General features: G+C 41.7%; 1 protein-coding gene across 2 annotated transcripts in view; it reads left to right on the forward strand.

Moving 5' to 3' along the window:
- The window catches only part of stk32c (serine/threonine kinase 32C), a 102,785-nt gene that overhangs the window by 62,336 nt on the left and 23,531 nt on the right, over positions 1 to 16,918 (forward strand). For both annotated transcript variants that reach the window (XM_085428904.1, XM_085428905.1), the window contains 2 exons: positions 5,368 to 5,519; positions 14,248 to 14,421. In XM_085428904.1, coding sequence (XP_085285030.1) covers positions 5,368 to 5,519; positions 14,248 to 14,421 — 326 coding nt within the window. The remainder of the gene's footprint in view (positions 1 to 5,367; positions 5,520 to 14,247; positions 14,422 to 16,918) is intronic.

The raw sequence follows: 16,918 nt of genomic DNA on the forward strand, positions 1-16,918 counted from the left end.
GCTGTGAACCTGAGATATTTATCAATTTGTACATTATAAACATAATGTGCCGTAGAAATATTGTTAAAGTAAAAAATGTAAAGAGAAACTGAACATTTCTGAGATTTCACTTGCTTTGCTTTGGTGACCTTTCAACCCTGAACATGAGAACAGATTTCAGTCAGACCACTTACATTTGAAATGTTGCATCACAGCAGCAAAAACAGTCTCCAAGCGCATCACATCCCACAAATATGATAAACACAGAAACTGGACGGAGCTGAAAGAGAAGGAGTTACAGTATTATTTTATTTTTTGCTTTTCATGTGCACATTGGAAAAAAAAGTGCACATCCAGCAAAACCAGTGAAAAAATGTAAAGCACACGATTCTTAATCAGCGCTGTCATTAACTGAGCACATGCTGTGTACAGCCATTCATCATCTTTACTGTTCTCTCAGTCAAGACTTCAGACCTCAAGATTTCACATTTACTGATAATTTTAATCATTCGACACGCTTCACTTGGAATATGTAAACTAATGAGAACACTTGTTTTTGGGTAAGTCATCACATCAGATTGAATCAGATCACATCATCACGTAAACATGATGATATCTTGTATAATGTGGTGTATATGTTATATTAGAAATCATTATTATTTCTGCAGATCATATCAGTAAGGAAGCTGAATAAATATTGATTGATAACGGGGTCGGATTAAATACGCGTGCACTTCTCACTCCTTTTCGATATGGAACTGAATCAGGTGAAGCGATATTAAAATGTATTTTGCTTTATTCTGTGAAGCGTTTTTTTTCCCCCTTTTCTACGCTAAACGAACTTCTGTGTATTGTTTACATGATCGGTATTGAACACAAAGCCATGTTGTGCAGGAGTTGCGGATGGGGGACCGTTTGGGGGGGGGAAGGAAAAGAGAAGAAGCAGCACTTTCTTTAATAACACTTATAGGAAGTCTAGAGTATCTCTAAAAATTTATTGTGCTTCTTGTTTGAAGAAAGAATCGGTGTAAGCGCATCTGAAAATCCCGCTTTTATCTCTAAAAACCTACGAAAAGGATAGAACGGCTTTTAAGTAACTACACTGTGGAGTCGAGGGGAAACGCAAACATCTAGTTTCTATTCTCCAGTGTTGATCTTTTCTACTTTAATAAGTAAGATTCCATTTTTGAAACGGCTTTCTCAAAACGAAATGTGGCTGCCTTTATACTGTCTGTTTAATTATGTTCTATAAAACCAACATCAGGTACAAAACTAAATAAAATTAAATAACTTTAAAATTTGCATCACTGAATAAATTTTGTGACACAAACCGTAGTAAACTTAATAAATCATGTTTTTGAAATTCTGTCTTGAAATTGATGTTATTGTATTCCACATTGGTGTGCAGTAATATACCAACAGTTTTAACAATAACAGCAGACTTGGCAAACAAACAGGAGACGAAGAAAGGGTTTGATGAATGTTAGCTACGATGAGCTGGTGAGCGTGATGGGAGGGGGGGAGGCGGGGAGGCGGGGGGTGAACTTGAAGATCCAGATGGAAGCAAATGGAGAGGCAGCGAGTCAGACCTGGCACACATTAGAGCTCTGTGCTCCAGGGGAAACCACGAGTACAATTAAGTAGATGATGTTTTACACAGTAATGGCTTTCCTCCTGTCACTGTTCACATAATGTCTATTTTAACACCTCATTAAGCTTGGTGTTCAGTCTTGAAATCATTCTTTCCCAGCAAATCAAGAGGAAAAACCCTTATTTCATTGGCAGAAGTATGTAGCTTCTTGAAGCCTCTTTATTTGTTTGTAATGCAAACATAATTTAAACATAGCAGCGAAGGGCTCGGTAACTCATTTCAGGACGGTATCATCATATTTGTGAAAAGTGTTGCAGCATGCACAGCTGCACAAACATCCATCTGGATGGAGGCGAGGGATAGTTTCTCTTCCCTCTGGCATTTTTTCCCTCTGTTTTCTAAGACTGAAAAAATAAGAAAAATGCTGTGAAGGGTGTTTTTTTTGCAGTGCATCAGGGCCAGAGTGCTATGTAACAGCCATCTGTGTGGATCTGACTGTAACGAGCAGACCTGCGAGAAGATCCTTGGTGGACAATTCAATCCAGGAATGGCTGAGTGTCTATAACAGAAATAGGGAGGGGGGTTAGCATTAAATGCTTCACGTGGTTGGCAAATGTTACAGTCAGTGCAGCGGTGGCCAAAACAGCTGCTTAGATTTTGTCCTTTAGGTAGTTGGACAGTGACTGATGCTGAGATTTATGTGGTTTTTCTAAGTTTCACATTCACTGTGTTAGCATGCACACAAGATGCCATGTTGTTGGAAGAAATCCAGTTAAGGAGGAAAACCAGAGGACATTTTTAAATGTAGGTGGTCGGTAATCATATTCCACCCCGGCCCCTTCCTTGGCTTTAAAACAAGGCTGACATCTTTTAAATGTGTTTACAAGGATGAGTAATGGTGTTCCTGCTGACCTGCTGCCACTGTGATACTCTCCCTGTGCCAGGTCTTTTTGTCATCCACACACACACATTTGTTGGAACCCAGATAAACAAAACCAAGACGACGGTCTCTAATAGAAATCGAGCTGCAGTACCCACATTCCAATTAATGAATTCCGTTTTTATGTGTAAAGATCGTGACAGTGGGGTGAGGCTGGCTCCTCTCAAATAATGGATTTAATTAGGGCTGAACGATATATCGCATTTGCGATAATATCGCGACATGATCAAGTGCAATTTTCTAACCGCAAAGGCTGCGATTATACTCTGGACATGTCCAAATTCATGGGCTGCATCCTCCTGAGGCCGCATTTGTAGACCGATTACGTCACAGCGACGCGCCGAAGGCTGTCCAAATTACTACCATATCCCAGAATTCATAGCGCGGCCCAGCCAAACTCCAGTTTCCAGCAATGGCGGCCGCTACTAAGTTTTAAAATTACTCATACTAATCTTTCTGGGTCACAAAATAAACTTTTAAAATATTTTCAGGCGAGAAAGTAGTTGTGTAAACATCAAATATCTGCTCGGTTTATCAAGATATCCCATATTTGCAAAAGTGCTTCGACGTTTTCAGAGGCGTCTGCTACCCACCAGCTCGACAGCTAGCCGGGAGCTCGAGGGTTACTGATGCGGCCGAGAACGGCACAACTCCCGGCACATCATTTTCAGATCACCGCGGAGTTTCGCTGCTCGGGTTAAACGTAATATATAAGTCACTTAGACAACCTAAAAATGTTATTGTTGGGCTTTTTTCAGTGTTTTGTTTGTTCGTGAGTAAATCGGTTTGGCTGAGATTAAAGTTATTAGATTAGATAAAATAAAACTTTATTAATCCCCCGGGTGGGTTCCTCCTTGGTTTTCACACAGCTGACTAAACGTCAAACAGAAATCTTATTAAACAGAAGTATGAGACAGTCGAGAATTTACGCCAGTGTCTGGTTATATTTTAGATAGCAAGAAGCAGACGGCTGAGTTTATTAAACTCCACCGAGACAGCGGTGACGCTAATCAGAACTAGACCGTCCAATTTCACGCCTTTAAATTTTAAAGGCGTGTTTGTGTGTGTGTTTATACAATTGCTATTATGTTTGCACTTTATGTGTAATGTTACTGACTGCAGAGATCAGTAAGATGTGTGTATTTTTTATTTATTAGTTTTATTTATTTAATATTATTTTTTAATTGAATGACTGTCTAGTAGTTCACAGATGTCGAAAAACTGAGTGTGGTAAAGCCACTGATTTTGTTTATGTATATTTCTGCAATCTGCACATTGTACTGACTTTCATTTTAATGTTTACACCAGGGTTCCTTGTCAGCACTTTATGCTCAGATGTTTGTAAGCTAAAAATAAACTATTGTGTATGTTCAAATATACTGTTGTGATTGAAGAAGTTAAATAAAAATGTCAGTCATCAATTCATGCATCACCTCATGTCATCATAACAGAGGTCTGTCTTCCAGGAAAGAACAGTTTAAAATTAATGTAATATAGTATTGGCCATACTATATGATGTATTGCTTGTCTTTGTTTAATAATACAGAAGACAAAGACCTTAAAAAATAATCGCATATCGCATCGCAATCGCAATATTGGGGCAAAAAATCGCAATTAGATTATTTTCCATAATCGTTCAGCCCTAGATTTAATCCAACTTTACTGTGTTTGTTCCTTTTTGTAGCACATGAAGCAGCTCTCCACCGGCTGGAAGTTCTGGATAAAGGGAGCCTGAAGCTAAAAAACTAAATGATGTAGAGAAGTAGTTCACCAACCTGACCAATGAAGCCAGCCAATAGGGAAACCACGAGATGGGAAGGGCATTGGGTAGCTGGTTAGCCAACATTGAGCTTTCAGGATAAAAGCAAGGGAATTATACAATTGGATATCATGTCTTTTTTTTTTTTTTTTAGATGACAAAATAAAAGCATTTTTTAAGAAAGATGCTAAAACAAGTCGCCTATTACTTGGGTGAGCCGCCAAGTTAGCATATTTGTCTGCAGGCTTCATGTTCGTGTGATATAGAAGAATTCGGTTTGAAGAAAGGCGATATTTTTGCAGAAGCTACTGTAAATGTGTATTCACCCTCTGGCTCATTTAAGCATTTTACTGACGGCGTCGCGCGTTGGTGGCATCCCTGCTCAACAGTCATGCAAATTAGCCCTCACCATCCTTTGGAGACGGCTAGAAAGCCACATCAAAAGGACTGATTCTGATTTCTTGTCTTCAAGTCTGCTATGACACAGCACACGTGTAATGGGTATGTGTGTTATTGAATGTTGTATGTGTTCCTTCTCTCCTCACCAGCTTTAAATCAGTCTTCCTGGAGTGAGTTTTATACAAAGATGAAACTGGAAAAAACAGGCAGAAAACATAGAAGATAAAAGTCCAGCGGTGACCTGCTAAGCAGGACTCTGTGATCTGTTTTTAATGACTGCAAGCTGTAATGTTATTGTAGCGACCCCTCTGGAGTCCTGTCCTGTTCCTGACCCTTCACTGATACTTCCTGATAAGAAAAAGAAAAAACTGTAATCAGTGTTTAAATAAATAATGAGGTGATTTGTTTGGAAGTGGTTTCTGTTGTTGTCTCCCGTGTTTTCGAAAATGAAGTTTATTTGAGCTGCTCGGTTTATGAGTGCAGGGCATCCACTCAGGTTATCGCGTTAATCAGCAGCTGAATGATGCCGTAGGCTGTTTAGAAAACATTTTATTCGCACAGCAGCGTGACCGCATTTGTACACCTGCACGAAAAGCAGCTAAATATTTATATTATCTTGTACTAATGTGCCCAATTTTGTTTCTCTGTCTCTTCTCCCTTTCCCCCCCCTCCCTCTGTTCTGTCCTTTCCCTGCTGCAGGTATGCATTGTACAAAAGAGGGACACCGAGAAGATGTACGCCATGAAGTACATGAACAAACAGCAGTGCATAGAGAGAGATGAGGTCCGAAACGTCTTTAGAGAGCTTGAGATCCTACAGGAAATTGAACATGTTTTTTTAGTAAATCTCTGGTGACTATCCTATGTTTTTACACTTTCAGTGTGGTCGGCTCTGTTTGTGTCGGTTGCCTGCTTCGCCTGTCTGTGCGCTCCGTGCGTCCGCCCTCAAGTGATTCCCAGTAGACGTGTGCACGCTTGCTGTAAAAATCTGTCGCATCCTTTAAATAGAAGCACTCTGTTTGAATGTTATGTGTTGCATGTGGGTAAAAAAAAAAAAAAGTTTAATTAAAGCTTGAACAAATTCTCCTTCAGAAACCAACAGCTATTAACTTAAGAAACGATTTATAGCAGAGAGATATTCTGGGATATTAATTTTGGCTCTGAGCCCATGAAGCACACATTTGATAATTACTGTGGTTTGAAATGACCTCACTCTTCCCTCGAGTATGATATGTGGGTGAATGGAGGCTGCGTTCATTATTCAATGCTCATCTCCGGGCGGGACACATTTCTAAATGTAATTGGGGACCTGGCACGGCATTCACGCCGTATTACACAAAGCACTTTGCTCCTCTGTAATTGGTAAAGCGGTTGTGCACGTGCTCGTCGTCTCCGAGCAATCGCTGCCAGAATATTCCCACGTTCCGTGATGGATTGATTACGCGGAGCGAGACAAAGCCGTGTCCGGGGCTCGTTCCTTACCAAGTTGTGAATGATTTAAGATCAATCTGCAGAATGCATTTGCCTGCTAGATACTCTTACTTCACTACAACAAACTGAGGGCATTTTAATGAGCGTACAGTAGTAGGCCTGTTTATTTTTTATAATTCCCTGCAGGAGTTTATGGCTGCCAAAGCCTTCTGTGTTCTAGTTTTCTAGTTCTGGCTGTGCTGCTCAGCTCACCCTCACTCTCTCTCTGCAAGCAGCACTGTTTTAAATACCCATTAGTGACAAGCATGCTGAACTGTATCTTTGTGGCTACGTGGGATTGAGAAGTTTCACACCTCCTCTCTCTGCATTTGAGATGCTCCAAAAAAATGGCCTGTCCATCTCACCGGGAGCACACAGAAACTCATACTCGAGCAGTTCCTCTCGTTTCCAAGTATAATTGGTCCTATACTCAAAACGCCATAAGTCTTCATTCTAATTGGACCATTATCTTTGACACGTGTTATTTTAGGACGTTGAGGATGATTTTGTAAACAGATTTTGCAGACCTGTAGCGGTATCCGTGCAAGCGGACGGTTTGTGTTTCATCTGCGAGGAGTTTCTGCCTCTGCTCCTAATTAATGGAAGCCAATTGAGCTTTGTCACTTCCACGCATATTAAAATATAATCAAGAGCACTAGTCTTAGTTACTCTACACCCTGAGACTCAAACACGAGTTCCACTGGAAACATTAGTGAAAATTGCAGGGAGGTCATTAATAGCTCCAATAAAATGTGTTGAGAATTCATTTGTGATTATGCCAAAAACAATAAAGTGTTTGTAAATCGAGACGAGCGATTTGAATAATAAACATGTAAATGTTGCTGCTCAGTTACAAAAACGTACATGTGAATTTTTGGTGCTTTTCAGCTGTGATCTGTAAATTGTAAAGTACATGTAATGAGAGCAGCTTTAATGAAGCTGAAAAAACTGAGCCACGCTGCTGAAATTGGACTTGCTAAGCTCAGGCCGCTCATTATCTGTTTTATAAATGGATTAGTCATTAAATGAGGAGAATACAGGATCGTGCCGCCCCCCATTTCTTTGTTTTGTGAGGAAAACAGGAAATGGGTCCAGATTTATTGAAACGCATGTAAATATAATGAATCAGAATCAGAGAGACTTTATTTATCCCCAAGGGGCAATTAAGAGGAAAAAGAGTTTGCACAGTTTGGTCCTATCATCACCTTTATTTTAAAACACCACGTGAACTCTCTTAGGCAGCTCTCTTCTAATTTCTTTAAGTAGTCTTCGGGAATAGTTTTCCAGGCTTCCCGAAGGACATTCAAAGCTCTTCTTTGGATGTTGGCCGCCTTTTGTTTCCGTTCTCTGTCAGAATCCTCTGGAACAGCCGATCTATGACTGATAAAGTTCCAGTGTGCGTTTCCAGGTATGCTTTTACTGCATTGGCAGTTGTTTGGGATCATTGTCATGCTGCAAAATAAAGCTGTTGCCAGTCAGATGTTTTCCAGATGGTACATAGTGGATCAAAATCTGATGGGATTTTTCTGCGTTCATCAGCTTTTGGAGAAAACGGTACAGGCCGAAACGAAGGCCCAAACCATGACAGAGCCTCCGCTGTTTTACCATGGCTGTAGACACTGCTCCATACATGTTGACAGCAGTTTGAACCAGAAATGTCAAATTTTGAATCATCACTCCATAAGAACTGTTGCCACTGACTATCAGAGTAATCCTTGTGTAATTTGACATACCTCAGTCTTTTCTCCCTGTTTCTCTTCATTAAAAATGGCTTCTTGACAGCCAACATTTCACTGAGACCATGTCTCAAATCGGTTATTTGCCAAGTTGTCTGTTATGTGTAGACATAACAGTGGTTCATCTGTCTTTTTTATAATAAATGATTCACAGCTCAGTGTTAATTGGCTTAACAAAACAAGAATAATAGGAAGAAATAAAAATGTTGCTGGAAAAAATGGTGAAACACTTAAAATGACCTTCAGGAAGCCTGAAGAACTATTGCTAAGAAAGTCTGGCTTCTTGGAAGCAAAATATGAAGATATGAGGGTTGGCTCAAGAGTTTCACACTAAAGTCTTGAGCCAACAAGTTGTCAGATCTTTAAAGGAGGAGGATCTTTCACTTGACCTATGATTTCAGCTTGCTTTAAAAAGAGCTGTTATGTGTTATATGGTCTGACCCATTTATGAGATGAGACTGTATCTGGCCCACGAACTAAAATTACAGTCGTCTGACTTATTTTTGTCAAGTCACTCTTGGAAAGAAGTTCCAATGATGACTGTTGGTTGGATCAATAGGGATTCTTGAATGCAGTGTTACCGTTTGAGCATTTTAAGTTGTTTTTGTGATGTGTTGAAATCTAATAATGCCATGAAATGTTTCAGGCAGTCTAACTTTTGTCTAAGTGCAGTAACAGACAGACAAACAAAGGTGTAACAGTGAGGGATCCAGAAGGCAGGAGTACTTTGTCAACAGGCTGTTGCCATTGCTGTTAGATGATATGACAGGCAGATATGTGTAAATATGTCTGGATGCAGCTGTTACCCTGAACTTAAGCAGCTGCGTTGATGTTTTCAAGCGTTCAGGTTTGCAGACGTCTCTGACGCTTAGAGAGCGAGAGAGGTGTTTTCTTGCAAACCTGTATTCAGAAGATTACTTCAAATACAGGTTTGTTTAGTTCCTTCCTTAATAAGCAGTTGGATTTACGCTGGACTGACGGAAACGTCTAATCACAAGAAAGTTCAGATATTTCCCTGAAAGCTGGATGTGAGAACACAGTGACACATAAAGCAAATCAATCTACTGCTTGAGTCTCTATCGCAAGTTTATTTCTGTCCCAGTTTACCAGACGCTTTGTGAGCATCTGTGCGTGACAGGATTGTTTTGCGATGCACCTGTATGCATCGGATAAACTGCTCCATTTAGCTGCTGCGTGATGCAACATCTCAGCCAGGCAGGTAATGAGAGAGGACCGATGAGACGTCTGCCTCATCTTCCTGTCTCCCACCTTACTGTATAGCTAAGAAAATAATTGGTTCCCTGTGTGGGTAGGCTGATCAGACAGTTGCTGGTATCCATAGGCTTATCAAACAGAACCATACAATTTCTGGTCCTTGGAATTTGGGCACTTCGGTGCTTTAATAATGCATATGTGATAGAGCAGCTGAGGGCATTTTGGGAAATGCCTATTTTTAAAAAACAAACACACAAACAGATCCAGCTTACAAGAAACGCCTGTTTTGATAAGCTTCACAGGAGTGCTTTTATTGATACTGTGCCAGGAGGGAGGCAAACAGATAGTCTTAAAAAACGCAGGAAAATCCACCAAACGCCTGTCAGATGAAGATGACTTCCACAATCACACAGAGAGGAGGAGGAGGAGGGGGATTATTATGAAGACAGGAGGTTGTTTTGTCAAAAAAAGAGAGATGTGCATAATATAAGGATTTGTTAGGTTTCCTCCAGCTGATACCTACACAGCCTGGCACGCTGCGTCAGGAAATGGAGGTTTCGCTTTCATTGAGACGTCGTTGAATTCTCCTGTGCGTTTGAACCGCTCCGTCCGTAGCATCACAAGAAATTCATTAAGAAGCGGTCTTCTGAAAGCCCACACTGAATCCCATCAGCCGGGGGAAGACTGCTTTAAGCTGGGCGGATGTCAAGTTTGCAGCCCACAGTAATTGCTGCGACCATTCCCTCGCCGCATAGAAATGATGTGTAGGAGTCAAGGGTACGCTGAATGGATTACCTTAAAGGAGGAAAAATTAACTATCATCTGCTGCACACTCCAAATCCACATAAATCCTTGTAAGGATTTGCAAACTGTGAGAAGATGCCGACTTCCTCTTTTACTCGCAATGTTGGAAACTCCAGAGTGCAGGGGTCCCCACCCTGAAGCAGAGAATAACTAACAGTAGGGTGCAGAAAGGAATTTGATCCCCTGGTCTGTACATCATAGTAAATGTTTGGTTTTCCCTTTAATGCTCCAACCAATTCTCCCTTAAGGAGATGCACCAGTGACCAAATGGACGTACATCACGGCAACTGTTGTCAAAGAGCTTCCCCACTCTCTTGGGATCATCTCGAAGAATGTAAAAGGTTGAAAAATCAAAACAAGGGTGAGTCATCTGGAGCAGCTGCGTGAAGTGTTTTGCCTCATGCATCCTTCCCTCCATCAGAGTCATATAAAGCAAGCGAGAGCAGCTCCGAGGATGGATGTGCTCTCTCCTGTTCGGCCTCCATTAGGAATATTGATTGCAGACCTGGATGGAACAAGGCCTCGGGAGGCCATGGAACAAATTAGCCTCTACACCTCCAGTCAGCAGTTATAACAAGCCCTATGAGGGGCTTTAGTCTTTAAATCATCATCATAAAAGACGAACTGCGAGATCTTTTCTCTAATGCTACAGTAACACGAGAAACAGCAGTGGTCGGAGACTGCTGCAACCGCGTGCTTACAGTCTTGTTGTCTTTGAAATGGTTGCTTTGAAGATGGGGACTAGGCTCGCAGCCACTTGCAGTCAGTTTCTTTCTTCAAAGCGACTTCGGCGCATCAAGACAGTAAGAAAACAGCAATAAGATTAACTGCAAAATTGCATGGGTGCTCAGCAACCCTGCTTTTATATAGGAATATAATCAGAATACAAGCAAATTGAGTTGAATCCCCTATTGCAAAGAGACGCTTAACAGACAAGTTCTTATCAGCATAGACTGACTCAGATTGATTGCAGTGTGTCTGCAATCCTTCGCCAGTCTGTGTGACTACAGTCGGTTTGAGTGGGGTCATGGTTGTTGGAAGGCAGGCTGCCTCCCCACAGGTGTCCTCTGCAATCACTTTGTATTGAAAGTGGTCACATTGGTGCGGCTGAGCCATATTTAATAAAGCATGCTTCCAGGCAATATGCAGACTCAGACACATCTGGGCCTATTCTGGGCTACTTTTGGCACTTATGCCTCAGTTCTGCCGAGTGTTTTGTGGTCTTGCCGTAATGTGGTCGGGTTGAATATAGATTTCTACAAGTATAATAATTATATCTGACTGTAAGTGATAAGCTGGACTAGATGTAGGTAACGACAAGTCATCTGTGGGCCAGATCTGACCAAAATGCCACAACACATCTGACATCTGGCTCATATAAGGTTGACATTTGGTTCAGTTGAGGCAGCCAGACTCAACCTGACTCAAAGTTATAAGTCAAGGCCAAATGTGGCCCAAAGAAAACTGGATGATGAGCATTTACTGCGGTCGGTAAGGTTATTTCGTCCTAGACTTGCCAGCACTAAAGGACTTGGGACTTTTGTTCAAAGTGCCCTACACACACTACTCTTAAAGAAGAACTTTTTTTTTTAGGGCATAGGATTTAAAGTGTACCTTGTGAAAGCAGGCCAGTGGAGGTGTTTTGTCTTAAGGTGAGTTGTTGGAGGCAGTGCTCACTCACACCATTGGAATCCTCAAAGGACCATGCAAAAGTCTTGTGACTGAACCACACGGCCAGTTTGAGCCATCTCTATCATCAACTTTATGTAGGCCATCGAAACTTTGTAGAGCGGTTAGAGCCAACAGAATCACAAGCTCTTGCCTCACTCTAGCTTTTTCCTCAAAACTCATTCCACTGTCTCTCTATTTCCCTCTCTCCTCCCTGCCTCCCCGGGCTCATTTGTCATTGTGGCCTGATTATTTCAGCCTGTTCCTTGTACTCCTTCCAGCCGGCTAACCTTCTTCTCTTAGTCCCCGCAATCGTGGCAACCTAGTCCTGTCCCGGCCATTTCCAGCATGTCCTTCCTCGTGGTTTTGGACAGTCACGGCTCTCCCTAGACTTTTCTCCCAAATAACTGCTAGGCATTCATTCATACTCGAGGGTTTGTGCAGCAATTCCTCTGTGCTCATTAGGAGAGCGGCGCTCAATAAATTATCCTCATCTCAAGTGCAGCAGAAGCACATAAAATGAGATTAGTGGTTAAACATTATGTTGACCGTAGCTATATTACAGTGAATGTCTCCAAGACAAATATGAAAGAGTTAAAGGTTCCCAAATCTAAATTTGTTTTTTGTGTGAACATTCGATCAAATAACTGCATCTTGTGCAAAAATATTAGCTCAAGGCGCCCAAGTCGACCAACTCTCTGTCCTTTAACGCAGTCTCGGTTTTGACGCATAAAAATAAATAGAAGTAGTTGAATGAAGCAGGCGAAATATTCAAGCCCTGCATAGTTTCCTCTCTTCTCTACAGCAGGGCGATCGCTCTGTGAAGCTGGCGCGCCTGTTTGGATTTTCCTTTTGCAAAGTCACAAACACTATCGGCACTTTGGCTGGCGCGTCCTCACCCCTTAAGCTGCCACCACTGCGACCAAGACCGGAGCAAGTGCCAGAAAGGAAATTGGAAGGATGGATGTCTTCAAATACTCTCTTCAGACAAGTGCTCTTCAACTAATACACCTCACTTTCCTTTCCAGGGTAGCTCAGATCATATTTCACAGCAGGAGAAGCTTTTATTTAAAGTGTCAGAACTGCCGAATTTGTGGATTTCACACTGTGTTTATTTGGAGCAAAGCCCCCTTAACGAAAAAGAGAGAGAAAACCGTTTGTGTTTCTTCTCCATCCCGTGCTTTGTGAGAGTCTTAAAGGTGACAAGGCTTGTCAGTGCTGGAGCTTTTCATATGCTCCAGTTGTCAGCCTGTATCTGACATCTCCGTGTCACCTCAGTGAAAGCGGGGAAGGAAATGACAAGCAGTCCAAGCCTCTGCAGTCTCGCTCTCTCTCTCTCAGGAGCCCTGATATTTAAGCGGTGGACGAGGGAAGCTGAAAGTTTTGTGGTACGCTGAGATAGCGAGTGCCACCTCAGCGGACGCTCGTGTGTCAACTGGGTTTGAGGAATCGGGCTGTGACAATGAGGTGATAAAAAGGTGACAGTGTGGAACCCCTGCCAAAAGCAAACAACATCCTAGGGCTGGCCATCTGCTGAGGCCAATATTAGTTTTTTTGTTTGTTTTGGGGAGTTTAATCTTAAACAGGTCAGGGCAGCTTTGTGTACTGTGCATGATGTAGGGTGGCTCTGCTGTCGTTTCCTATTGAGTGCAGGCTGCAGTGGCACGGAAGTGTATTGGAAACTTTCTTTGCCCTGTTTTGCAGCACCTCTTCTTTTTTTATTTTTTTTTATTTATCCTATCACATGAATGTCGAGGGTGATTCATCAGTTAATCGTGTGGTGTTTTAAGGAGAAGAGAAAAAGCCAGCAGTTCTGCAAATGGGTTTTTCCTTCTGTGGATAAGATTGAATGATTTCAGCCTCTGCAGCAAACTCCCTTTCTCTCTCACGGAGCAGCAGGAAATTGCACCTGAATAGGAGCAATCAGAATGCCCCCACCCCCAATGAGTGTTCACAGCCAAGCCCAAAGATACAGAGGGAACCTGTGAGCTATAAAAAGAAATGGTATCGCCACAGCATCAGAACTTTAATGGGAAAGTAAAGAATTGGCTCAGCGGCAACCACATTAAGCCAAGTTTGATGGAAGGAGTCACCACGGATTGGTGTGTTGTCCCTCCTCTCCGGGTCTATTAAGATATTATTCTGCTTTTATTTTTCTCAGATGAGAGATTAGATTCTGTTGTACAAAAACATTTGTGTTCACCGGTGTGGCTTAATGTTTTGAAGCTGAATTTGTGGAGTGGACTGTTACAAATCCCCACCTGGATCACTAAGAGGCTGTGTTTTAATTTGTTGTGCATGACCAGTAAGCCTGATTGACAAAAAATGTGTAGCAGGTGACGAGCTAAGTTATTGTCGAGCTTTGATGTGACAGTGACGTCCTCTGTTTTTGCATTCTGTCCGACAGCTGGCATGGATATTATGTTGTGGCTGTGAGGTGTGCATGTGCCATATTTGTGCATGTTTGCATTTGCTTCTGTGCAGATTCGTCCGCCGACCCTTCGTGCTTCTCATCAGCATGCGTGTGTCTGATAATATTTGCACATGTAACGCACTCTGTGTCCTGCATGAAAAGCATACTGAGCATGTTTGCGGTCTTGTGTGCTCAGTCTTTGCGGTTGTTTGCGCAGCATGTGTTTTCCCACACTGGGCTGTGACTGAGGGCCGTCTCATCCCACTGCACCCAGGTACTCGTTCCAGGACGAGGAGGATATGTTCATGGTTGTGGACCTCCTGCTGGGAGGAGACCTCCGCTACCACCTGCAGCAGAACGTCCAGTTCAGCGAGGACGCAGTTAGACTCTACCTCTGTGAGATGACGCTGGCGCTGGACTACCTGCAGAGCCAGCACATCATCCATAGGTATTTCTTTTCATTTCATTTCAAGGCCTCCAGCAGCTTTCAAGCTGTTGAAAAGTCTATGGCTATAAACAGTGCATGAAGTGTTCTTTTATATGGAAAACTCTTTCATAAATTTGCCCTTCAAACCCTTCTGAAGGTTGTTTCGTAAAGCAAAGTTAAAGCTGCACCCTTTTTTTTCTGCATAGAACTGCAAGATTGCAGTGGAGTAAAGGTTTTGGAGGTGGAAATAACAAACATATCTATGTGCATAGAGAAATGCAAATATGTCCAGCAGACAAAGTCAAGTAAAAAGGCCTAAGTGTGCACAGTTGGGTCTATAATTATTTAGGAAATTAGACATTTTGTGATTTTGCAGTAGATTTTAATTAAAACAGGTGGGATGTGATTAAAGTGCAGACCTTCAACTTTAATTCAGAGGGTTGAACAAAAGTATTGAATTAAATGCTCAGGAATTCAAAGTCTCCTGTTTTCAGAGGCTCAAAATATTTTTGGAAAGTTGACTTTCAATCAGTCCCACAGCCAGATGAGGTCTGTTTCCTCATTATTCCATGACGAATTATGGAACAGATCATGATCTGACGCATACCACATTATCTATCAAACACTGTGGAGTCAGTGTTGTTCCACTGGCGTGTATGCCTGCCTGTGCAACCTGCTCACTAATGTTTATTGATAATGTGACTGCTGATAGAAGCAGCACGGCTGGACGATGCTTCACAGTGTAAATGGATGGTGACCCAAAGCATACCGCAAAAGCAATCCAAGAGTTTCTTGAGGCAAAGAAATTGGATATTATTCACTGGCCAAGTCAGTCACCTGATCCCAACCCTATAGAGCAGGGGTGAGGAACTCCTGGCCTCAGGGGCCAGTGTCCTGCAGGTTTTAGATGTGTCCTTGATCCAACACAGCTGATTTAAATGGCTAAACTACCTCCTCAACATGTCTTGTTCTCAGAGGCCTGGTGATGAACTAGTCATTTGATTCAGGTGTGTTGATCCAGGGTGAGATCTAAAACCTGCAGGACACCAGGCCTGGGCTTCTCCACCTCTGCTATAGAGCAAAGGTGTCAAACATAAGACCTGGGGGCCAGAATTGGCCCAGTGAGGACTCGCACTGGACAGCTTTGGAAAATGTGAAGTGGGGCAGAGTTTTTAACTGTATTTTCATGAGTGTTACAGCTTTTCCAACTGATAAAGATGGCCATTCATGCTACACCAAAGTAGATAAGTAATAGATAAACAATTAAATGACAGTGTGGGGAAAAAAATCCTCTTTTCCCCATCTATTATTTCTGCTTTTTTCATTTATTTTTTTCCCACAGTGGAAAATAAATAAATTTAAAATTCTTACAATTTGAGCCCAAAGAGTCGTTCTGACAGATTTCATTCAATTATTACAGGAACATTTCTTAAAAATGGCCTTTGATTTCTTATATTACTTTATATTATATGTTTTAATATAAAGGGATTTAATGTGACTACTGTTGGGTCATTTGTGCTATATAAATAAAATTGAATTAAATTAAATTGAATAATAAGATGTCTCAGGGGATAAATGTGTAGCTAAACTTTACACTGACAGAAAGGGGAGTTTCACTGGTCCCACCAGTTTTAGGTCATAGTGGGTTGTATGTGACCCACAATATAAAGTCACTCTCTGCTGTAAAGCACAGCACCAGGCAGAAACCACAAACAAACGGGAGACTGTGTATAAAAACAGCTGTAATTCCTAAACAGTTAGTTTGGTGCCTTTTTTAAAACCCTTGAATAAAAGCAGAAAGTCTGCACTTCAATCACATCGTTATTGTTTGATGTATAATCCACTGTGGTGGTGTACAAAGGTACAAAAATATGACATTGTAAAAATGCTTATGACTATATTTTATATACTGCTGTTTACTATTGTATGCGACTTTTTTTGTCCTCTGAACTGAAAGAAGAATAAATTGACCAGTGTCCCAGACACTCCAGTTTTTGCCTTGAAGAAAATAAAAACATTTCATTTCCAGCGTGACATTGGATGTCATGCCTTCTGGGTTTTGATTCACAGCGTGTTTACCCGAGAGAGACAGATGCATTAAACTCCCAAATACACCCATAAGACGCGTTTGCAATGCTTTCCAAATACATTAGATGCTGCAGGGCCAGCCAGCGAGAACACGTAGCTTAACTGGATACAGCGAACTAGAATTTCCCCTGTGTGGGGAAAAAACACCGAAGATCAGCTCAAGGTTGTGTCTGTAACTTTCAGTATTCAAGAGGTTTTGTTTCATTGTGTTGTGCTTCTGCACGTTGCAGCAGTATTTCCAGTTATTTTTGAATGTGAGGAGTCGAGCCTCACATCGCTCTTAAACACCAGTGAGTGTTGTTTTCTGCTTTGAAAGGTTAAACATAAAAAGTCACAGCCCCTTTCTTTGCATTATATGTTGATCTCCAGGTTTTAAATGTGACTCATTTGTTTGAGGATGGATATTTTTGACCCAACATTTATCTTCCTC

Source organism: Rhamphochromis longiceps, linkage group LG13 (assembly GCF_057381845.1).
Source record: "Rhamphochromis longiceps isolate RC_006_pf linkage group LG13, R_longiceps_female_GT1.1, whole genome shotgun sequence".
Classification (NCBI taxonomy): Eukaryota; Metazoa; Chordata; class Actinopteri; order Cichliformes; family Cichlidae; genus Rhamphochromis; species Rhamphochromis longiceps.